The sequence below is a fragment of the Salmo salar genome, chromosome ssa06, assembly GCF_905237065.1.
Source record: "Salmo salar chromosome ssa06, Ssal_v3.1, whole genome shotgun sequence".
NCBI lineage: Eukaryota > Metazoa > Chordata > Actinopteri > Salmoniformes > Salmonidae > Salmo > Salmo salar.
In genome coordinates, this window is record NC_059447.1 from 41,794,950 (window position 1) to 41,818,878 (window position 23,929).

Below are 23,929 nucleotides of genomic sequence, written 5' to 3' on the forward strand. Positions count from 1 at the left end.
ATAATTCAAAAGAACTTTACCAGAGAGCTTGACTTAGCCATAGAGGACCATTAGCTTCTTTTTTATATATATAGTTGTGGATTGTTTCAAATCACACGTGTGTAGGCCTATGGCTATTTGGGAAGCCAGCAATTTGGGCAGTGAGTGTTGCAATAGGCTTAGCTGATTATTGAGTTGCAGCTGTTAGTAAAAAGCATTTTGAATGTGTGAAGATAATGTGTCTCGACTATAATTTAAAATGTGCTCCACTGTCACCCGCCAATTCTTGCACATTCATTGTGTGAATTGCTTGCCCCTTGTTAATTTTGATCAATTCCCCATTACATATGTAACCAGTAGGCCTAGTTAATGTACAGGCAATTCCCATCATTTGGTTACATTCATTTCTATTATTAATTTCTCGGTTGTTTTGCTCTAGGATTCCCACAAGCCACACAATACTTGTCTGAAGGTAGCCCAGACACTTAAAAACAAACTTTGTTTAGACTTTTTCACTATCTGTTTTTCCATGTATGAATCTGTTATTCAATGCATTTCAATGGGCCAATAGCAGGCCAAATTCAATGTTTCATCAAATAATTATTTTAATTTATTTTTGATACCTAAAGGGGTCCTACAATTCTAAATCAAATAGCTGAATTATCCTTGGTATAACCATCTTAAAACAATTCCACATGTTAGCTGAGTAGAGGGACATCCCAAGGATTTCCAGAGGGCGGTGCAAAGTCTTATTTTTCTTCTAAAGGATTTTGTTGGCGGGGCGCATTCCAACTTTTAGGTGCATACACCACCACCTACTGTCCCTAACTGCATGATCCAGAGCGCAACTCCCTCTGGACTGAGGAAACACAATAAATCATCACTATTCCACTCAGAGTTACTTTCAACAGTCCACAACCTTTTCTCCATACAACCTGACACCACATATGGATTAGCCTAAATGCAAGGATTGATTCCCTCCACAAATCTCAGTCCCACTTGGCCAGAATCATCCTTTTCATCCTTGGGACGCTCAGGTACTACATCCATAAACTCGTCAGGTTCCACCTCTGAGCTACTATAGGACGTATCCCTCTTTTTGCACTTGGCGCCAACCTCCCTCACCAAACCGCTGCCCTCTACACTCAGCTTATTCTCGGTGGTCATCACTGCACCTGCCACCACAATGAATTCACCCTCACTCTCTTCACGTTCACTTTCCTACTCTAGCTCTTCCAAAAGTTCTGTGCAATCCTCAATTCCATATTCCCTCAAAACATAATACCCTTTTTCCCTTATCCACCATCTTCTCCTTCACCAGATCTTCCAGAAGGTTTGTGCAATCCCACACTCCATATTTATTCATACACTGCACTTTTGTCCTTGCCCGCCATCATCTTTCATCCTACCTCCATTCATCCCCACGCGGGGATCTCACCAGCAACCACGTTCTCGATCATAATGCCAAATGTAGGACTATGGCGCGCTCAACTGGTGTAACAGAGTACTCACAGGCAACGCTGATTTACTGACTATAGTGGAATATCTCGTTGACAATGTAGTCTTTGCTTCAATTTCACTGGACATTCCTTCCGTTGCGTCAATTCAACATGGCAGCTCCTGTTACTGTGGGAGGGATAGTGGAGCAAAACATCACTGAAACGGAACAAATATTACCAGAATCCACATCTGGAGAACTGAAAAGACCTCAGTTCGGAACCCGTTTCCTGACAGACCCACGTCAAATGTTTCAACATAACGCATGGTTCGTATTTTAGAATGCATACTACACACATGAATTGATCATGACTCTCAGTTCCATTACACATTAGTCATGTGCTGAAGGTGTCTTCTGTACATGTGTATTTTGTTAAAAACCCCAAGGCTTGGTCTGAACATAAACATGCATCGCTTGTGGTACGGCTTTGGAAGCATAAATACCTTGCATGTCATATCAGCGAGAAATCAAAACAAGGTTAAATTGTTACACAGCTTTTTATATAGGGTTAGGGTTCCCACACGGCCATATTAACATGTTACAGCGCTTGTTTACGAAAACAGATGATTAACTATCTGCGTCTTCTATCACCTTTGTGTACATTTGCTTTTCAACAGAACATGTAAGATTCTTGGACTGTGAGGAGTAACTTTAGGATTCATTAGTCTATTATTGGGCTAACATATGGACAGAACAGAACTAGGCATGGGTAGCATGTCTTCCTCTTGGTTTCTAGTGGTGTTGGTGTCCCATTCACTTTCAGTGACAATGTGAAGTGGACAGAAGAGCAAGAGGCAGCTGCCAAGAAGAAGGTCCAAGAAAACAGTCAGCCCCTCACTCAAGAGAAGCAAGGTTGGTTCTGAACCAGAATCTGGGTTTACAGGAGACGTCCTCCTTTAAGGCCAGAAGCATCCATTCAACTTGCCATTCACCAGCTTTTCAAGCTTAATAATGTCAAAATACATGTGGTATTTACCAAAGAAAGTTGCTCAGTGAAACTCCTATCATCATTGCTGCCGTCCCAGACAGTATGTACTTCCAAAAAAGGTCTAAATAAGTTACATGCAACTGAAAAAAAATCTGCCTCGTTACTGCCATCAGAGATCTGTATATAATGTCTCGACTGACTGATCCACAAATCACCTTGCATCATAAGTAACGACCCATTATTATTTGAAGATCAGTCAGTCACAATTTACCCATGATATATTGCAGTTTTAATGCTCTCGAACATGGCCAATGCCTTTAATGGAAATAATCTAAATCAACCTCTTCTGCACCTCCTGCAATATTAGTAACATAATTAAAATACACTAAAGAAAGTCTTGAAATATGCAATCACTAAAAACGTACCCTATATTGTCTACTTAATCTATTATTGCATTCCGTGTAGTGTGGGTGAAACAACAGATTATGAGGTTCATACACTGTTGTAGGTGATAAAAATCAATTCCCTTTCCTGCTACTGGATCAGCCAATCTGTGCGTGGCATCAGAGAGGAAGAGACGAAGCGAGAGGTTTCACTCTCGCCAAAATCAGTCCAAATATAAGCCCAATACGTTTCAATTGGCTTATTTTGGACCTAAGCTTGTCTACTGCTTTCCCGGCTTTGGGACAACAACTCCCATTGTTAGGGCGGAGACATGAGCATCTCGTCATTGTAAACACATCTCAGGTGGCAGTAATGAGGTGGATTTGGCACATGAGCACTTGCTCAAAAACAAGATTCTTTCCATATAAGGCATTTTTTCAGTTGTTTGTCACTTTTTATTTAGACAATTCTTGGTTAGGGCAGTAATGACGATAGTTGCTCAGTGAAACTTCTTTCTTTGGTAAGTGCCAAATGTATTTTGACATTAGAAGGGATACTTTGGCTTTTTGGCAATGACATCCCTTTATCTACTTCCCCAGAGTCAAATGAACTAATGAATACCATTTGTATGTCTCTGCAACCATTGTGAATGAAGTAAGAGAGAGTTTTGTGAGCCATCGCTAACTAGCGTAATCACCATGACTGGAAGTCTATGGTATCTACTAGCATGCTAGCAGTTACCAAAGAATTCCACTCATTGCACTAATGCTAGTTAGCCACTTCCTTCAAACTGCACTCAGAGACATAAAAATGGTATCCAAGAGTGCATCTGACTCTGGGAAAGTAGATAAATGGCATCATTTCCAAAATCCTGAAGTATCCCTTTAAGCTTCAAAAGCTGCTGAATGGCTGCTACCTAGGTTTAAAGGAGAATGTCTCCTGTAAGCCCAAATTTTAGTTCAGGTTGGCTCATTGCACCCCATTAATCTTTGAGAGCAGGTGGGTGGTGTTGAGGGGTGGGTGTTTCCATTGACAGTAACCAATTGTGGGAACAGTTTCACCACCCGAGAGTGTGGTATCAATTATTTCAGCGCTAGACGCTGATAAGTGGTAAAAAAACAACTATACATAGGCCTGCTAGATACACTATATAAACAAAAGTATGTATGTGGACACCCCTTCAAATGACTGGATTTGGCTATTTCAGCCACATTCATTGCTGACAGGTGTGTAAAATTGAGCACACAGCCATGAAATCTCCATAGACATACATTGGCAGTAGAATGGCCATACTGAAGAGCTCAGTGACTTTCAATGTGGCACCGTCATAGGATGCCACCTTTCCAACAAGTCAGTTCGTCAAATTTCTGCCCTGCTAGAGCTGCCCCGGTTAACTGTAAGTGCTGTTATTGTGAAGTGGAAAGGTCTAGGAGCAACAACAGCTCAGCCGCGAAGTGGTACACCACACAAGCTCACAGAACTGGACCGCTGAGTACTGAAGTGTCGTCCGGGTTAGGGGAGGGTTTGGCCGGTCGGGATGTCCTTGTCCCATCGCGCTCTTGTGGCGGGCCAGGCGCATGCATGCTGACTTCGGTCGCCAGATTTACGGTGTTTCCTCTGACACATTGGTGGAAGAGGAATAAAGTGTCTGGAGCTGTTTCTCATGGTCCAGGCTAGGCCCCTTAATTCTAGTGAAGGAAAATCATAAATGCTACAGTGTACAATTACATTCTAGATGATTCTGTGCTTCCAACTTTGGCAACAGTTTGGGGAAGGCCCTTTCCTGTTTCAGCATGACAATGCCCCATGCACAAAGTGAGGTCCATACAGAAATGGTTTGTCAAGATCAGTGTGGAAGAACTTGACTGGCCTGCACAGAGCCCTGACCTCAACCCTATCGAACACCTGTGGGATGAATTGGAATGCTGACTGCGAGCCAGGCCTAATCGCCCGACCTCACTAATGCTCTTGTGGCTGAATGGAAGCAAGTCCCCGCAGCAATGTTCCAACATCTAGTGGAAAGCCTCCCCAGAAGAGTGGAGGCTGTTATAGCAGCAAAGGGGGGACCAGCTCCATATTAATGCCCATGATTTTGGAATGAGATGTTCAACGAGCAGGTGTCCATATACTTTTTGTCATGTAGTGTAAGTACCAGAACAAGATATAGTATATGTAGTAGTCAATTTGCATCTCTTCCACTCATTTGAACAGAGGACTTTGACTGTTGGGCGAACAAGTACTGGAATTTATTCTACACCATCCATGAGAATCGCTTCTTCAAAGACCGCCACTGGCTCTTCAGAGTTCCCTGAGCTGGCCCCACAGTGTCGCCTCAACCAGGACTCCTGTATTGAGGACTGTGGAGCTAAGGACAGTGAACCACATGGTCTCGAACAGAGTCAGGGCCAAAGCAGTGAAGTCGCCCATCTGGCCCCTTTAGATGGTGACTTCCCTGGATCCAGTGCCATGTATTGCATACTGGAGGTGAGGAATACTGTATCATAGTATGACTGCAGCATATGTTAGCTTGAGTGCCAGTCTGTTTGTGTTATGCCAACTCATTGTCACTCATTGTAATGTCAAACATGTTTGTTGTGAGAATGAGCAATAGAGTTGGCAAGAGCACAAACAGATATGGGGCCAGCTAAGTATATGTGGCCCTCAGTTCATAAAGTAGTCCTTGTTTGATTCAATAGGTTGGCTGTTGGCAACACTGTCTTTCCCATTCTGAAGACCAACAAGTGAGTGGTGGTTGGGACCACGTGTATTGAGCAGTCCCATTATGCAGTATGCAGCCTGATCAGTTTGACTTTTTATACTAGCTACTACCCTCTTCGTATGCACATGCTGTATATCTGCTATTCAGATCTCAATATGTATTATATGCAACCCTGTTCGCACCTCCATGTTCCATGACCCTGTCTTCTTTGTGTGTGACAGTGACCCTGGGCTCTTTGTCTAATGCTGTGATTTCTCCAGCACCGCTGTAGAGCTGGTCAAGGTGAGAAGGAGAAATGCTTGATAGATGATGTCATTAGTTGGCTGATAAATAGATTCATTCATCTTGTCCCTTTCCAGGGGCGAAAATCTGATATCCACTTTGGAGGGGACAATTACATGAAATTTTCTCAAGAGCAATTCCTGAGGGGGACACCAAAAGTAGTGCTGTAACACATAGCCTACATTGTAATATGGCAAATGTATATTGAGGAACCAAAGAAATAAGGTGTTTGCCGTACTCCTAACTACCGGTACCCAAAACTACACAACTAATCACAACAGCAATACCATTGCCTTTAACAAATCTTAGTTCAGTCACCAGTTTAAGTTGAGAGTGGGGGTATCCATGGCATTTTCCAATTATGTTCCTATTTTACAAGTCAAAAAAATGTAGAACCTTTCATAATGTTGCCAAACAAAGACTCAACAAACTTACCTGAGACTCCCTGTCTCTGCCAGTCTGTCCCTGCTTATCTGTCCCCAACTCTGCTGTCTGTGTGCCATCTGTTGCCTGCTCTGCCTAATGACATCATTGTGAAACATTTCCATTAGAATTTCATTTCTTTCTTATGAACATTTTATCAACTAGTCTTTGAGATATTAGGCTACTAGGGTTCTTACTATGCGTTTTGGTGTATTGAAAAATACTCTGATGTCCGTCTTATTTTTCTGCCATTTTTCTGGCTGGCTGGCTGGCTGGCTGGCTGGCTGGCTGGCTACACACACAGTGTGTAAGTTATTTACAGTAGGAGATGGGCTTCTATCATCTTCAATCATTCTATATGGGCTTCGATCTAAAAGGTAGCTAGCAAATGTGAAATGGATTAAAATGACAAGAGTTGACAGCTGTATGAGTTCACCATTTACACAACATATGCTGCAACCTTTTGTAATTTTAATAGTTTGTTTCATATTGGCTGGCTTCCAACAATGGCTGAATTTGCAAAGCTAGCGAGCACCAATTCAGTTTCAGTGGTGTTTGCTATAATCTTTGCTACCCGGGTTAAATAAAGGTGAAATAAAATAAATAAATAAAAGTTCCCTTGCGACAACTTAGCTTTTGCAACGAGACCATTAAATATATTTAAGACAATGGTAGAAGAGAGTGTAGTTCAGTTTGGACTTCAGTTTATCACTAACCTTATCACAGGGACTTTGAAGCACTAACTTACATCATCTGCATGCTGATTCCATCTTTGATGACTCCACATAAATGGAATAGGTACTAGCTAGCTTAATAGTTAATATTTGCGCGCTAGCTCTGCATATTCAGCTAGTGTGTGTGTGTGCGCAATTGACTGGATGAACCTCACGGCAGTTACGTAGCAAGCTAAGGAACTGGCAGTGGATCAAACCATTGTGAGGCAAAGGGCGGGGGGGTCGCAATCTTTTGAAACTTAAAAACGCGCTATTAAGTGTCTATAATCAGCACAATTGCTTTCATTGCGTATTATTAATATTATTTAAATTACATAGTTATGTTTCAGTGATATATTGGGGGGACAAATCATATTTTTCCCAGGATGGGGGGGGTCGTGTCCCCCCCGGGATTTCCGCCCCTGTCCCTTTCACCACCAGGCTAATTCAGAGTATGACCCCGGGCGCTGCTATGCCTTTGTTCATGACCTGGGTGATTGAGGGAGCTATTTATTTACCCATGTTATAGTGCTCATCTTCGTGCTCTCAGCCCTGCATCCTGACAAGTGAGCCACCCCTGTGTGACGTGTGTGTTTGAGTGTGGCAACAAGCAAGTGTGGGTGCGTGTGTATGTGTGCGATAGGGAAAATTGAAGTGCAATCAAATTCCCATGTTTTTCTTTTTCTCTGTCCGGATGCAGGCCTCCATCAGCAGACTGGCTCGGCTGCTGAAGCCTGGAGGAGTGCTGCTGCTCAGGGACTATGGGCGCTATGACATGGCACAGCTACCCTTCAAGAAAGGTTAGTTACCACAGGCACTCATGCGTGGGACTGTGTGGAATCGAATTATATTGGTCACATATTTAGCAGATGTTATTGCGGGTGTAGTGCAATGCTTGTGTGCAGCGAAATGCTTGTAAGTTGTGATTAGCAATATGTACATGTTTTGGGGAAAATATTGAATGTTCCTTTTTCAGGAAGGTGTTTGTCAGAACTTTTATGTCCGGGGTGATGGAACACGAGTCTATTTCTTCACTCAAGGTAATAAATAAATCAAATCAAAAGGCTAGTATGTACTGCTTTTTAACAGTGGTAATTTGCAAGTCTGTTTTGTATTTAAAAACGCACCTGGGGGAACCCAGAGCTGTGTAGACAAATGGCTGAGGGAACCCAATAGCAAAACATTTACATTTACATTTAAGTCATTTAGCAGACGCTCTTATCCAGAGCGACTTACAAAATGGTGCATTCACCTTATGATATCCAGTGGAACAACCACTTTACAATAGTGCATCTAAATCTTTTAGGGGGGGGGGGGGGGATTACTTTATCCTATCCTAGGTATTCCTTAAAGAGGTGGGGTTTCAGGTGTCTCCGGAAGGTGGTGATTGACTCCGCTGTCCTGGCGTCGTGAGGGAGCTTGGTCCACCATTGGGGTGCCAGAGCAGCGAACAGTTTTGACTGGGCTGAGCGGGAACTGTGCTTCCTCAGAGGTAGGGGGGCCAGCAGGCCAGTGGTGGATGAACGCAGTGCCCTTGTTTGGGTGTAGGGCCTGATCAGAGCCTGAAGGTATGGAGGTGCCGTTCCCTTCACAGCTCCGTAGGCAATCACCATGGTCTTGTAAAAAAACATGGCTAATGCTTTGCACACACATCACCCCTCAATCCATCTCCATGGTGTCCATCATCACAATGGTCTCATGGAGGTATCCCAATTCTATCCATCCCTCCCAGGGGTTGCAGTCCCACATCTACCTCAGATACTAGACACTCTCTTTTTTTGTGTGTGTGTGTATAATATCTCCATGACAACTCTCTCCAGATGAGCTACATGACTACTTCAGTGAAGCGGGTCTGGAGAAGGTCCAGAACATGGTGGACCGGCGGCTGCAGGTGAACAGAGGCAAGCAGCTGACCATGTACCGTGTCTGGATCCAATGCAAGTACTGCAAGCCTCATACCCAACCACCAGAGACACAGGAGTGAGCCAGGAACGGCAGAGAGAACACTGAGAACACTGCTTATCATTGAACTCGTGTCTGAGGTAGATGTGGGACTGCAACCCCTGGGAGGGATGGATAGAATTGGAGATGGATTGAGGGGTGATGTGTGTGCAAAGCATTAGACATGTTTTGCTATTGGGTTCCCTCAGCCATTTGTTTTCACAGCTCTGGCTCAGAAACGGCATATAGAAAAGGATGATGCGCTAATGAAACCTGAACAAAGGTCTGGAAACCAAACGTTCTAATGTTTACATTTGACAGACTGTTTGCCATTATTCTTTATTGTAGATTAATTGTGCTGTATGAGTAAAAAAATATTTTACATTAACACTTTCAAGATGATTAAAAAACTATGTGTAAACCCATCATTGTCACATGATTCCTTTCAGATAATTGCCTTCACTTCACATTTCAAAAGATGATTGCGTTTCTGTCTCCCTGAAAAGTTATGGGCAGTTTTAGATTGCGTGTAGCTAGTTTGTAAATCGATTTCAATTGGTCTACAGTCGGTTTTGGGGGTAGGCGTGGTTGGGGTGAAGGTAGAAAGCCAAATTTGAACAATCTCACGAGAATAAAGGAGATTTACCGATTATTGTTTATATTATTTAAAAAAAAGACAAACCGAACCAATCCAGATTAAACTGACATGATCGGAACAACACAATTCCCGTAACAGATTGTTTGCTAGGGCGAGGAAGGTGAAGCCGAACACCAACTTTGTTCTGATTGAGTACAGAATTAGACCGAACATATCAGATCGGAGGACAACATTATAACACAAAATACCCACATTGTTGGATCATATTCGCGATGAAAAGGGCAAGTGATGGTCATTGTTAGGGTTAGAATACCCGAAAGAGGCATGGTACGGCCCTTGAAGAAAGGAATGTGAACCTGGGGATACCGGTGTAGGGAGTGCGGAAGGGCTGGTTCGGGATACCCCAGGACTAGGCGGAGAAGGGAACTATCCGTCGTTATTGGGGGGCCAAGCAGACGCTCGTCTCCTAACTGGTAACAAATCAACACCAAAGAACGGGGATTTGGATGAGGCCTCGTCTGACAGTGTCGAGGTAGGGAGACAAGAATCTTGGACAAAAAAAGATTGGACCCGTGGAAAATATAATTACAAGAGGTAACCTTGGTCGAGTTGTATTTCTGTTTTGTTTCTAACATAACTTTGGGTTGGGACATAATATTCCTGAAAAACAGCTGTTTTCATGTAGCTAACGCTTGCTAGCTAACGCTAGCTAGCTAACCTTACATGTTAGTCGGACATTTGCCATGTCGCTATCCATCACCCTTAGCCTAGTAACGTTATCTATCCCCCTCCTTAAATTGACCATTTTGCAAGTAGATATAATTTGGAAATATAAAATGCTGTTTTCTTTAGTTACCTATCAGACATATTTGCCAACGAATTGACCAACTTGCTAGTTACTAGTTAGCTGCACCAGGTGGCTAACGTCGGACGTTAGCTGGCTACTGTAGTTAACTAGCTAGCTAACAAGCATTTAGCAACAAAAACATGTTTGGAATGCCATCACCAACAAGGCAGCCATACCCATAGACTAGCCAAGGGGGGAACCTGAATTATTGACACATGTCAACTAATGTAATGAACACATGATCATGAGTCATGACGATGTCTATCATGTTACTCTCATTGTTAGTATTTTGTCCCCTGCAAGTGGATGATGGCAAGCTGCCTGTATTCTTTGATCAGCTAGGTAGCTAGTTAGTTATCTAGCTAGTTGATTTGATATACTATTAACAAGTTGGTTGGTCGCTGGCCTGACCCTTCTTGCCAAAACTGTCAGCTTCGTTGCTTAGCTAGTTAGGTATGTGGCAAAATGACTCAATCAGATTCACTAATCTTATCACGGTACTGTAATCACAGTTTTGAAACCATATTTGCTGAAATGTCCCTTGTCAGCACAAGAGTATGCTCAGCTCTTGCCTGTTTAGTCTTTGCTTCATTTCTTGTTGTTGATCAAGTTCTGTGTTGGAATCAGTGGTGGTGACTTGATTAATAAAAAAAACAGGTGTTCCTGAGGTTATCAGTTTCTACGAATTGATAGTTGCATGCATCAACACGTTCATCTATAGGCAACCCTGAACTGGTTGTGTCACTAAATCCTCAAGCTGTTGTCAGAGGATTTCCAACCCATTGTATTCTTACTTTGTATGATGTTTGTCTGTGCTATGGAAAGTAAACAGATCTGATATCAAATTGTGTGTTTCTTGCTCATTGTCCCTCCAGCCATGATGGAAGAACTGCACAGCCTGGACCCGCGACGGCAGGAGCTGCTGGAGGCTCGCTTCACTGGGGTTGGCGTGGCTAAGGTCTGTGTTACTACACTATATCGTTGGAGATGAGAGAGGCCTATATAGGGTCTTTCTCCTTTCCCGCTCCACCCTTTCTTCTAATGTAGGACTGACAACAGGATCTCAGTAGTGAACTTTTATTTCAGGATCATATCTGTCTTTGTCTCTCTCTCACCCATTCTCTTTGTTTCTCCCTTTCTTTGTTTGATTCTCTATTTCTGGTTGAGCTTGGTCAGGGACAGGCTAGCCCCCTCCGCCTCTCTCTCTCTTGAGAATGTAGAGCTGTGTGTCTGTGTTTGTTGGCTGGTGTGATATGGTATCCTCTCCTACTGGCTCATGATGTGGCGGCTGCATATGCAAGTGCGGAGGGCTGCCAAGAAGGGAACGGGCAGGAGGGGGAAGTGGGGCAGGGAAGGGCAGGAATGCCTGTCACTCTCATACGCGTAGAAACCCTGACCAGATGTTATGGCAGTAGCGCTCTGGCGTTTGATTAGAGGTCCTGCCTGGTGGTGCTGAGGTAGACTCCATCTTAGAGAGCTGCCTTTGTGGAAAGCGATCCGGAGCCCAGAGAGTGAATGAGAGCCAGGACTGGGCTCTATGCCAGCCGTAGGCAGAACTGAGCCCAGAGCATGGTGCTGTCGCAGAGAAAATGGCGGCTCCCGCTAAAGCGTCACGCCACAGCCGAACCCGTCTGACCAGGTTCCGTTTGACAGAGTTGCAGTGTGTGGAAAGACTGGGAGAGAGAGAACGGAAGTATTAGCCTAGAGAGAGATGAGACGTATAGCCTGCACTGGTGTTATAGGTCTGAAAGCCCCAGGATATGGTGGGGGCAGCTCAACCTGTGTCTCTCGACCTTGAACAGCCCTGAAGCTCTGCTCCCTATCAGTCATCCTGAGCTGCCTTATAAGCGTTGTGGGCGTGGCTTAAATCGCTCCAGAATTGGCGGCAAAGAGAAATGTGCGGTTTTTCAGCTAATTTCCTGCAGTTCTATCCAATTTTCCATGGAGCTGAGAGAATTTTGCAGTGGGAAAGCAAATTTCCTGCAATTCTAAGCATTTCTGTGTTCATATGCTTAAACATTAGAACATAACCTATGGGGACCCCAATCGGGGCCCCTTGGCATGTACCCTGCATGCCACGTCAGTAATCTAGCCATTCCAAAAATAGTATTAAATAAATTGTTTTGGGAATTTTAGATTCTCCCTGACTGTCTAGCTAGTTTTTATTTTGGGGATTTGTAGTTCTCAAAGATTCTATAACAATATATAGGTTAATTATATTTTCTACATTCTGTCCATCCTTAAAATGTATTTCATTTAGCAGCGCCACTGCTAAGTGAATACAAAGGAAACACTGAAAGCCCTCCAATACCCTATCTGAGTAGTAGGATTTTAAAATGATTTGAACAAGGCTGGAGAGGATGAAATAATGAAAGGCGAGAGTGTGAGGGAGAAAAAGATTGAGAGACCTACTCCCACCTGCATTAGTTATGTCTGATGTTCAGCAATTTCAGGTTCAATTTAGTTAGAGGGAGCCGCGTTATGTGTCCAGAATGACTAAGTGTATTTCTCTGACATGGCAGAGTCTGGTGAATTCAAAAGTGAGTCATCTAGGCAACAGACATTTAGAATTGATAGGGTAGGTACACAGTGTGGAGACGAATGGTGATGATATTAGCTCAACCCTATTCCTCTCCGACTCTCTTCTGCTCTCTCTTTCTCTCTCAGTCGCTCACCGTATCTGTTCACCAGAGAGTAGCCATGGGGAGAAACAGTCAGTCAAATGAAAGCAGAAAGCATAATCCCCATCCCTCTCTTCCACACTTCCTCTTCCACATCCCCTGGTTTAACTGTGAATTAAGTTTAGTCCCTCCGAGCCCTTGGCATATCCTTCCACTCTTTGTCTGACGTGTAATTGTGTGGGTTTGTTTGTTTTGAACAGGGTTCAGGCCACAATGAGTCGTCCAATCAGAGCCTGTGCAGCGTGGGCTCTCTCAGTGACAAAGAGCTGGAGGTCAGTGTCCCACAGCAGTGGCGCCATAAATCTTTTCACTCTTGTTATATGATATTTTATGCATCTTCCATTGTCATAAAGTACAATGTGTTTCTCCTACTCGTTTTCCAGACCCCAGAGAAAAAGCCCAACGACCAGAGAACGAGGAAGAGGAAAGCAGAGCCATACGACGGCAGCCAAGGTGAGATGTCTGTCTCCCTTCCTCCGTGATCTCTCTCATTCACCTCAGTCGTGCCTTGCCGGCGGCCATTTTGTTGTCAGAATATATCAACGGCCCACAGATTTTCAGCCTTTTTTCCCCCTCTTCTCCAGGGAAAGGAGGAGCAAGAGGACAGAAAATTAGTGATTATTTTGAGGTGAGTGTGCAAGACACACTTTTTGGCAAGACTCATCCATAGCTTTGAATTCCTTAGCCCTTCTTCTGACTTTTCCATTAAATCTGTCAGTTTGTGGGTGGTAGTGGTCCTGGTACCAGTCCTGCCAGGAGTCTCCCTCCAGTTGTCCGCTCCTCCCCACAACATCACTCCCTCTCCAACCCCCCAGGCACTGTGAGCATGCTCCCTCACCTCTCCTTTCTTTTTCCGTCTCCTTTTTCACCGTGCCTTTTCTCTCCCCCCATTCCTAACGAACCTATCGTGTCCTTCAAACTGACCTGAATGCAAAGCAGAATGTTACTGTGGTCCATGACATGATGTTAGTGGTATGTGTGGATGTCTTTGTATCCCAGATGCAGCAGGGCAGCCCGTCCTCTATGGGTTCAGCCAACACAGAGCACTCATCCTGTTCCCTAAAGCCTGTCTCCCTCTACATGAACCACAAAGCCACACAGGTAGCTGTTACCTTACACCATCTGTACAGACACACACACACAAACCCACACACACACACACAGAGCACTGGTGATGTCTGTAATAACTCCAGTATTATATGACACGTCTCCTTGTCTCTAATGACTGTTTGACATCGTCTCTCTTTCTCGTCCTCTGGTTCTCCTCCTGCAGTCTGACCTGACGGTAGAGAAGCTAACTGCTATGGAGAACAACAAGAACTCGGACCTGGAGAAGAAGGAGGGGAGGATAGATGACTTACTGCGGGTGGGAACACATCTGCCATCAACGCGCCCTTGTTTTCCCATTCTGTCTTCTAATGGAATAGCGTGTTGTGGGCCTCGTCCTGAGACAGCATTATGCTCCAGACATGGAAACAGATCTCTTCGGAAACTACTAACTGACATTTTAAAACAGCTTTGTTTCATTTAAAAGGATTATTAATTAATAGGATTTTGACCCGTTCTGTTTCAGGCGAACTGTGACCTTCGAAGGCAGTTGGATGAGCAGCAGAGGATGCTGGAGCGGTACAAAGAACGCTTGAACAAATGTGTGACCATGAGCAAGAAGCTGCTGATTGAGAAAGTGAGTTCTCCCTCTGTCCCTACAACAGGCTTGGGAGTCTAGAATACCGTAACCCATGTCTATTTTCTTGACCAAGGACTAGCTTTCCCCAAGTATAACGTGTGTGTGTGTGTGTGTCTTCTCTCCCCCCAGTCGAAGCAGGAGAAGATGGCATGTCGCGACAAGAGCATGCAGGACCGTCTTCGTCTGGGTCACTTCACCACCGTCCGACATGGTGCCTCATTCACAGAACAGTGGACCGATGGATATGCCTTTCAGAACCTTATCAAGTAAGGGTTACTCAAAAGCCTCTCTCACTCTGCATCTCATCCTCCTTCATACTCCTCCTCTCTACCTTCTGTTGTTTTTAATCTTTCTCTCTTTCACACCAGCACTGACCCTCCCCGTCACCTGTCTGTCTGTGTCTCGTCTCTAGGCAACAGGAGAGGATCAACTCCCAGCGAGAGGACATAGAGAGACAGAGGAAGGCCCTAGCCAAGAGGAAACCCCCCTCAATGGCCCAAACCCCGCCCCTTAGCCTGGAGCAGAACAAACGCAAGAGCAAGGCCAACGGTGCCGAGAGCGACGCGTACGTACCCCGCCTCTTCCCCTCTCTGTTTAAATGCATACATTTTCCCAGGTTTCCTTCTGTTTGTGATGGTGAGTTTCTTCTTCTTCCAGGTTATCTCAGGCCGAGTATCACGAGCAAGAGGAGATTTTCAAACTAAGACTGGGCCATCTCAAGAAGGTGGTGTGCTGTTTACCTGCAATGTTTCTATATTTTGTGTATATAGTTTGTGTACTGTTTATCTGTTGGTTCCTGTAAAAGTTGCTAATAAGCTTGCTGTGTATTGCAGGAGGAGGCAGAGATCCAGGCTGAGCTGGAGAGGTTGGAGCGAGTACGGAACCTGCACATCCGCGAGCTCAAGAGGATCCACAACGAGGATAACTCCACGTACGTGCTCTCTACCAGTGTTCTCTTATTTGTGTTCTCTCTGTTTGACTTTTAATCGAAATATGTCTGATTTCCGCAACAGGTTCAAAGACCACCCAACGCTAAACGACCGGTACCTACTGCTCTACTTACTAGGCCGAGGTGGCTTCAGTGAAGTTTACAAGGTGAGGGCACTCATTGGAACTGACCTTTTGTCATCATGGTCAAATGCATAGTTGTATACCCATTGAACTAAGTACAGTGACTACATAGTCTAAAAGATTTTTTAAGTCGGTGCCAAGGTTTCATATTGGTGCCAGGTTTCGCACAGATATGATAAAGAATAATTATTTATTTGTAATTGATGTCATGTCTCTCACGTTTGAAGGCCTTTGACCTAACGGAGCAGAGATACGTTGCAGTCAAAATCCACCAGTTGAACAAGAACTGGAGGGACGAGAAGAAAGAGAACTACCACAAGTGAGTTCCTGTGTTCTTATCATAGACGGACACCTTTTTTCTCAGAGTGATACGGGTAACAAAAGCACTTTGGTATTAACATTGGAGATTATCGTGGTCTCTTTTTCAGACACGCATGTCGAGAGTATAGAATCCATAAGGAGCTGGACCACCCACGGATAGTCAAACTGTACGACTACTTTTCACTCGACACAGATTCGTAAGTCGCCCCCCCCCCCCCAAACAGCAGCAGAACATATCCAACACATCTTTGGAATAGAACTTGAGATTTTGGGGGGTTTCTAGTTCCGGTGATATTTTTGTCTTTCAGCTCTGTATCCTACTGTTTTGAAACACTACCTCACAGTTGGTTCCTTTGTCTCTCGTTGTGGAACAGGCTCTGTACGGTTTCTAAACTAAAACAGTACCACACAGCTGATTGCACTGTCATTGTTCTAGGTTCTGTGCGTTTCTAGAGCTTGACAGTACCACATCCTCTCTCTCGTTATGTCCCAGGGTCTGTACGGTTCGAGATTAAAACACTACCTCACCGTGGGTTCCTCTGTCTCGTTGTGTTCCAGGTTCTGTACGGTTCTAGAGTACTGTGAAGGGAACGACCTGGACTTCTACCTGAAGCAGCACAAGCTGATGTCGGAGAAGGAGGGCCGCTCCATCATCATGCAGATGGTCAACGCCCTCAAGTACCTCAACGAGATCCGCCCACCCATCATTCACTACGACCTCAAACCTGGTGGGTACACACAGCAACGAATCGCACGGACACTTAGTACCAGGTCAACACTGATGCGATCACTTATAGTACCAGTCAAAAGTTTGTACACACCTACTCATTCCAGGGTTTTTCTTTATTTTTACTATTTTCAACATTGTAGAATAATAGTGAAGACATCAAAACAATGAAATAACACATATGGAATCATGTAGTAACCAAAAAAGTGTTAACCTCTATGGGCTAGGTGGGACGCAAGCGTCCCACCCGTGGTGCACTCCATCAACAGCAGGTGCATTTCAAGAGCGGCAAATTTGAATCCAAATAAATGTCAAAATTCAAATTTTTCAAACATACAACTATTTTACACCCTTTGAAAGATAAACATCTCCTTAATCTAACCACGTTTTACGATTTCAAAAAGGTTTTACGGCGAAAGCATAAATTTAGAGTATGTTAGGACAGTACATTTACAAGAGTTGTGTGTAATGTTTTGTCAATTCAAAGACAGGGTCACCAAAACCATAAAACCAGCTAAAATGATGCACTAACCTTTTACAATCTCCATCAGATGACACTCCTAGGACATTATGTTAGACAATGCATGCATTTTTAGTTCTATCAAGTTCATATTTATATCCAAAAACAGCGTTTTACTATGGCATTGATGTTGAGGAAATCGTTTCCCTCCAATAACCGGCAGTCAAGTCAGCACCACAAATTAAATAATTAAAATTAGAAAACATTGGTAAAATATTATATTGTCATTTAAAGAATTATAGATTTACATCTCATGAACGCAATCAACTTGCCAGATTTAAAAATAACCTTACTGGGAAATCACACTTTGCAACAATCTGAGCACTGCGCCCAGAAAGATACGCGTTGCGATACAGACTAGCCGTCATGTTGGGGAGATCTAAAATCGAAAATACTATGTAAATAATCCATTACCTTTGATTCTCTTCATCAGATGTCACTTCCAGGTATCACAGGTCCATAACGAATGTAGTTTTGTTCAAAAAAGCTCATCATTTATGTCCAAAAATCTCCGTCTTGTTAGCACATGATCTAAGCCCGAGGGGAAAAAATATATTTACGTTCGTTCAAACATGTCAAACGTTGTATAGCATAAATCATTAGGGCCTTTTTTAACCAGAACATGAATAATATTCAAGGTGGACGAATGCATTCTCTTTTATAACGTATTGGAACGAGGGTACCCAACATGAACTCGCGCGCCAGGTGTCTAATGGGCCATCATCGTTCCATGGCTCTTGTTCGGTCAGATCTCCCTCCAGAAGACTCAAAACACTTTGTAAAGGCTGGTGACATCTAGTGGAAGCAATAGGAAGTGCCAAAATATTCCTCAGCCCCTGTGTTTTTCAATGGCATAGGTTTAAAGGTAATACAACACATCAGGTATCCACTTCCCGTCAGAAAATGTCTCAGGGTTTTGCCTGCCAAATGAGTTCTGTTATACTCACAGACACCATTCAAACAGTTTTAGAAACTTTAGGGTGTTTTCTATCCATATATAATAAGTATATGCATATTCTAGTTACTGGGTAGGATTAGTAACCAGATTAAATCGGGTAAATTTTTTTATCCAGCCGTGCAAATACTGCCCCCTAGCCCTAACAGGTTAAGCAAATTATTTAAAGTAGCCACCCTTTGCCTTGATGACAGCTTTGCACACTCCTGGCATTCTCTCAACCAGCTTAACCTGGAATGCTTTTCCAACAGTCTTGAAGGAGTTCCCACATATGCTGAGCACTTCTTGGCTGCTTTTCCTTCACTCTGCGGTCCAACTTATCCCAAACCATCTCAATTGGGTTGAGGTCAGGTGATTGTGGAGGTCAGGTCATCTGATGCAGCACTCCATCACTCTCCTTACTGGACAAATAGCCCTTACACAGCCTGGCGGTGTGTACGGTCATTGTCCTGTTGAAAAACAAATGCTAGTCCCACTAAGCACAAACCAGATGGGATGGCGTATCGCTGCAGAATGCTGTTATAGCCATGCTAGTTAAGTGTCCCTTGAATTATAAATAAATCGCAGACAGTGTCACCAGCAAAAAAACATCACACCACCTCCTCCATGCTTCATGGTGGGAACCACACATGCAGAGATCATCCATTCATCTACTCTGCGTCTCACAAAGACACGGAGGTCGGAACCAAAAATCTCAAATTTGGCCTCATCAGACCAAAAGGACAGATTTCCACTAGTCTAATGTCCATTGCTCGTGTTTCTTGGCCGCCCAAGCAAGTCTCTTCTTCTTATTGGCGTCCTTTAGTAGTGGTTTCTTTGCAGCAATTTGACCATGAAGGCCTGATTCACGCACTCTCCTGTCAACAGTTGATGTTGAGATGTGTCTGTTACTCTCTGAAGTATTTATTTGGGCTGCAATTTCAGAGGCTTGTAACTAATGAACTTATCCTCTGCAGCAGAGGTAACTCTGGTTCTTCCTTTCCTGTGGCGGTCCTCATGAGAGCCAGTTTCGTCATAGCATTTGGTGGTTTTTGCGACTGCACTTGAAGAAACATTTAAAGTTCTTGAAATGTTCCGGATTGACTGACCTTCATGTCTTAAAGTAATGATGGACTGTCATTTCTCTTTGCTTATTTGAGCTGTTCTTGCCATAAAATGGACTTGGGTCTTTTACCAAATAGGGTTTTCTGTATACCACCCCTACCTTGTCACAACACAACTGATAGGCTCAAACGCATTAAGAAGGAAAGAAATTCCACAAATTACCTTTTAACAAGGCACACCTGTTAATTGAAATGCATTCCAGGTGACTACCTCATGAAGCTGGTTGAGAGAATGCCAAGAGTGTGCAAAGCTGTCATTAAGGCAAAGGGTGGTTGCTTTGAAGAATCTCAAATATAAAATGTGTTTTGATTTGATTAGTTTTTTGGTTAATACATGATTCCATGTGTGTTATTTCATAGTTTTGATGTCTTCACTATTATTCTACAATGTAGAAAATAGTCAAATAAAGAAACACCCTTTAGTAGGTGTGTCTAACTTTTGACTGGTACTCTACGTGTGAAGCAAGTTGAAACGATTACAGCAGACTAAAACGAGACAAGACCCTTCACTCAGTTATAACTTTTGACTCTTAAGGCTGGTTTACAGTTGGTCTATCGACATCGACCGTCTGTAGGCTGTCGTCGCAGTGACATCCTGAACGTTCTATCGTTGTCCGACCATCAAACTTGTCGTTGTTGTTATGATATGCATGACAGCAGCCTGGTGGTCCAAATAGCATAACTGGTGTATTTTAACACCGATTAACCCATCCATTAATTTGATATATGTTAATCTAGCAAACCAGACAACTAAAAGCAACTTTAGAAACAATGTTTTGGTTAGTTTCTAGCGTGTTAAAAGGTAGGAAGTTAAAATAATGACCAGAGCATAGCTGACATCTTTTTAGGGAAAGGTGGATACCTAGTTAGTTGTACAACTGAATGTATTCAACTGAAATGTGTCTTCCGCATTTAACCCAACCCCTGTGAAAGGAGAGGTGCATGGGGCTGCCATAATCGACATCCACGTCTTCGGCATTTGGGGAACTGTGGGTTAACTGCCTTGCTCAGGGGCAGAACGACAGATTTTTACCTTGTCAGCTCAGGGATTCAAGCCAGCAACCTTTCGGTTACTGGCCCAACGCTCTAACCACTAGGCTACCTTTTAGTACATTTTTATTAATTATTACAGGAAAGTAAACTCACAACAAGATCATTTTTCAAGGTAATGGCAAGCTAAGTACAGAAAATAGCTTACGGTTGCGAGTGTGACGTATTAAATGCAGGGCATTCTAACGTATATATTTTTTCAACTTGCTCGTAACCATGACAACACACTTTTTCATCGGTCTGCGACAACGAAACTGAAGTGTCTCAGTGACGGTCTATAGACATTCCACTGGAGTATAAATGAAATGTTGTTTGGACCAGCGAAACTTGTCGCATTCGAATTGTCTACAGACACATCGTTAGACCAATTTATAAACCAGTCTTGACCACATATTACTGAGAAATGTTCATTATGACCTTTTTTTGTCTTGACCTCTGACTTGTCTTTTCCTCAGGCAACATCCTCCTGGTGAATGGCACAGCCTGTGGGGAGATCAAGATCACCGACTTCGGCCTGTCCAAGATCATGGACGACGACAGCTACAACTCAGTGGACGGGATGGAGCTGACCTCGCAGGGTGCAGGGACCTACTGGTGAAGCGCCGCACAAACTACAACGACAGAATGACTGTCTTGTTTGGATGATTGTTATTGTGGAAAGAGTGTTGCTCTAATAAATGATCTTCCCTTGCAGGTACCTTCCCCCAGAATGCTTTGTGGTGGGTAAAGAGCCTCCTAAAATCTCCAACAAGGTGGACGTGTGGTCAGTGGGAGTCATCTTCTACCAGGCTCTGTATGGACGCAAGGTAATGCAAGCACGCACACACTACTAACTCCTCAGAATTGTATTCGTACTCTTTATATTCCATTAAGAGATGAGGATGTTTTGTGTTGCTAACTTTTGCCTTTTTTTCTCTTTCTTTGTCTTCCCCTCCAGCCCTTTGGCCATAACCAGTCTCAACAGGACATCCTGCAGGAGAACACCATACTGAAGGCAACAGAGGTGCAGTTTCCCCCCAAACCAGTAGTCACCCCAGAAGCTAAGGTACTGCTTGTTTTTTTCTGTCTGTCCTTCCCTCACCTTTCTGTCATTTGTTAGTCCATTCCTTAAATTCTTCCTCACCTGATGTTGTTTCTCCAGCCCTCTTTCACTGGTCTGTTACTTTACACATCCATCCCTTTCTCATCTGTACACAAACTCTTCCCCTGTCACAACGTCTCTAAATGTCCCCTCATCTCTCTCCAGGCCTTTATAAGGCGCTGTCTGGTCTACCGGAAGGAGGACCGTATCGATGTGCACCAGCTAGCTAGTGACCCCTTCCTCATGCCTCACATCCGCAAGTCTGTGGCCACGTCCGGGGCCTCTGGCACGGCTATACCCTCCACCTCCAGCTCCTCCAACAGCAGCGCCTCAAACTGAGCCCTCACTATGAACTGACTGACTGACCTGAGTGGAAGGTGGAGGTGGGGGTGGCTGCCTGATTCAGCCCCCTCACCACTTACCATCCTGCTATGTCCCGCCATGGGCTCAGCACCCCAGGGAAACGTCTGGGGTGCAGGCAGGGGGAGTGTGAGGAATCATGGGTGAGGTGGAGGGGTGGGGTAATCAGTGTTCCAACTGCAACTTGGAGCCCTCCATCCCCCATATCCACCCACCCAGCTTCCCTGTCTCTCCCTCCCCTGAGGGGTGGTGTTGTTCTGGGGGTCAAAGCCCTAGGGTCCCCCCACAGTGAGGGGGGCATGGCACTGAGCTAATGAGAAATGGGAAAATTCAACAATTTTAAGATGAAAATAATGGAACAGGGCTGCGTTAGCGTTGAGAAATGGAAGGGCCTGTTTTCCATCTCATACACACCATGCCTCGGAGTCGTCCCAGATGCTCTGGGTTCTCCTTTGATAAATGCTTTGGTTGTCATCCAACCCAATCCCCTGACTGACAGTACCAGTCTAGCCTGCCTTTAGACTGGACCTGAACAAGACTTATGGCGTTCATTCATTTAAGCCACTCTCCTGGGTCCAGGTAGTTTTTGAAGGGAGACATACCCCCCCTGGTCTGTTTTAAATCCTGTGACCAAAGCTTAAGACTTCCAGATGGTGGCACTGTTCCGCTGCAGTTTTTATATTGGTTCTAGTTGTGTTGTATGACGTGGAAAATGAATGAATGGTCCCTTTTTTAAGAATTGTTACTTTTACATTTTCCAAGTTCTAAGGAAAAAAAGAAATTGGTGGTTTTTAAATTTGTTTTCTTTTGTTTTTTGCCCTGTTCTCTTTTTAGTAATTGCCCCTTCATGAAAACACATATTTATTTAGGTCTGTTTTATTGAATTTTTTGCCAATGAAATGCAAGGGACTGGTTTACTCATTGTATTGTACTGTACTGTTGGGAGGAGATTGGGCCTTAGCAGAGAATTGCATAACCCATTAAATACAATTGGTTAAACTGTGCGATCTGAGTGTTTGTGGGGGTTTGGTTCTGGTTGGGTTGTTTACTCTCAGAACGCTCGGCAAGCTCATTTCTCTACATCAAAAGCACCCTTGTGTAATATCTACTATCTGTAACCTGGAGGTTCCAGGGGGAAAAGGAAACTGGGAAGACCCAGGAACAGCTGGAGAAGGTCTATCGAGGAAAAACTAAAATAATCAAGAACATCTTTGAAGGGGAGGCAGGTAGTCCAGGGGTTAAGAGCGTTGGGCCAGTAACTGAAAGGTCGCTGGTTCGAATCCCAGAGCTGACTACAGTTGAAGTCAGAAGTTTACATACACCTTAGCCAAATACATTTAAACTCAGTTTTTCACAATTCCTGACATTTAATCCAAGTAAAAATTCCCTCTCTTAGGTCAGTTAGGATCACCACTTTATTTTAAGAATGTGAAATGTCAGAATAATAGTAGAGAGAATGATTTATTTCAGCTTTTATTTCTTTCATCACATTCCCAGTGGGTCAGAAGTTTACATACGCTCAATTAGTATTTGGTAGCATTGACCTTTAAATTGAAACGTTTTACCCAAGTTAAACAGGTAGCCTTCCACATGCTTCCCACAATAAGTTGGGTGAATTTTGGCCCATTCCTCCTGACAGAGCTGGTGTTACTGAGTCAGGTTTGTAGGCCTCCTTGTTTGCACACACTTTTTCAGTTCTGCCCACATATTTTCTATGGGATTGAGGTCAGGGCTTTGTGATGGCCACTCCAATACCTTGACTTTGTTGTCCTTAACCATTTTTTCCACAACATTGGAAGTATGCTTGGGGTCATTGTCCACTTGGAAGACTCATTTGCAACCAAGCTTTAACTCCCTGACTGTTGTCTGATGTTGCTTCAATATATCCACATAATTTCCCCCCTCATGATGCCATCTATTTTGTGAAGTGCACTCACAACCTTGCTTCAGGGTTGGGATGGTGTTCTTCAGCTTGCAAGCATTTTCCTTTTTCCTCCAAACATAACAATGGTCATTATGGCCAAACAGTTCTATTTTTGTTTCATCAGACCAGAGGACATT

The 23,929-nt window shown here is 43.8% G+C and overlaps 1 protein-coding gene and 1 pseudogene across 4 annotated transcripts; both read left to right on the forward strand.

The window, feature by feature from the left end:
- Positions 1–1,512: 1,512 nt before the first annotated feature.
- On the forward strand, positions 1,513–9,292 carry LOC106607230 (tRNA N(3)-methylcytidine methyltransferase METTL2-like; annotated as a pseudogene).
- Positions 9,293–9,424: 132 nt separating this feature from the next.
- LOC106607265 (serine/threonine-protein kinase tousled-like 2) lies at positions 9,425–22,872 on the forward strand. Of its 4 annotated transcripts, none has more exons than XM_014204059.2 (21): positions 9,425–10,059; positions 11,188–11,270; positions 13,194–13,265; positions 13,377–13,446; positions 13,578–13,621; positions 13,712–13,813; positions 13,993–14,094; positions 14,267–14,359; positions 14,567–14,677; positions 14,810–14,946; positions 15,093–15,245; positions 15,338–15,404; positions 15,514–15,611; positions 15,694–15,775; positions 15,979–16,070; positions 16,180–16,269; positions 16,631–16,800; positions 20,883–21,021; positions 21,122–21,233; positions 21,365–21,472; positions 21,674–22,872. In XM_014204059.2, the coding sequence occupies exons 2-21, from the start codon at positions 11,190–11,192 to the stop codon at positions 21,845–21,847; spliced, it is 2,097 nt and encodes a 698-aa protein (XP_014059534.1). In that variant the 5' UTR covers positions 9,425–10,059; positions 11,188–11,189; the 3' UTR covers positions 21,848–22,872. The 4 variants fall into 4 exon arrangements, with proteins under 4 accessions (XP_014059534.1, XP_014059535.1, XP_014059537.1 ...); XM_014204060.2 differs by having other exon boundaries at positions 9,425–9,997; XM_014204062.2 differs by lacking the exon at positions 13,712–13,813.
- The last annotated feature ends 1,057 nt before the right edge of the window (positions 22,873–23,929 follow it).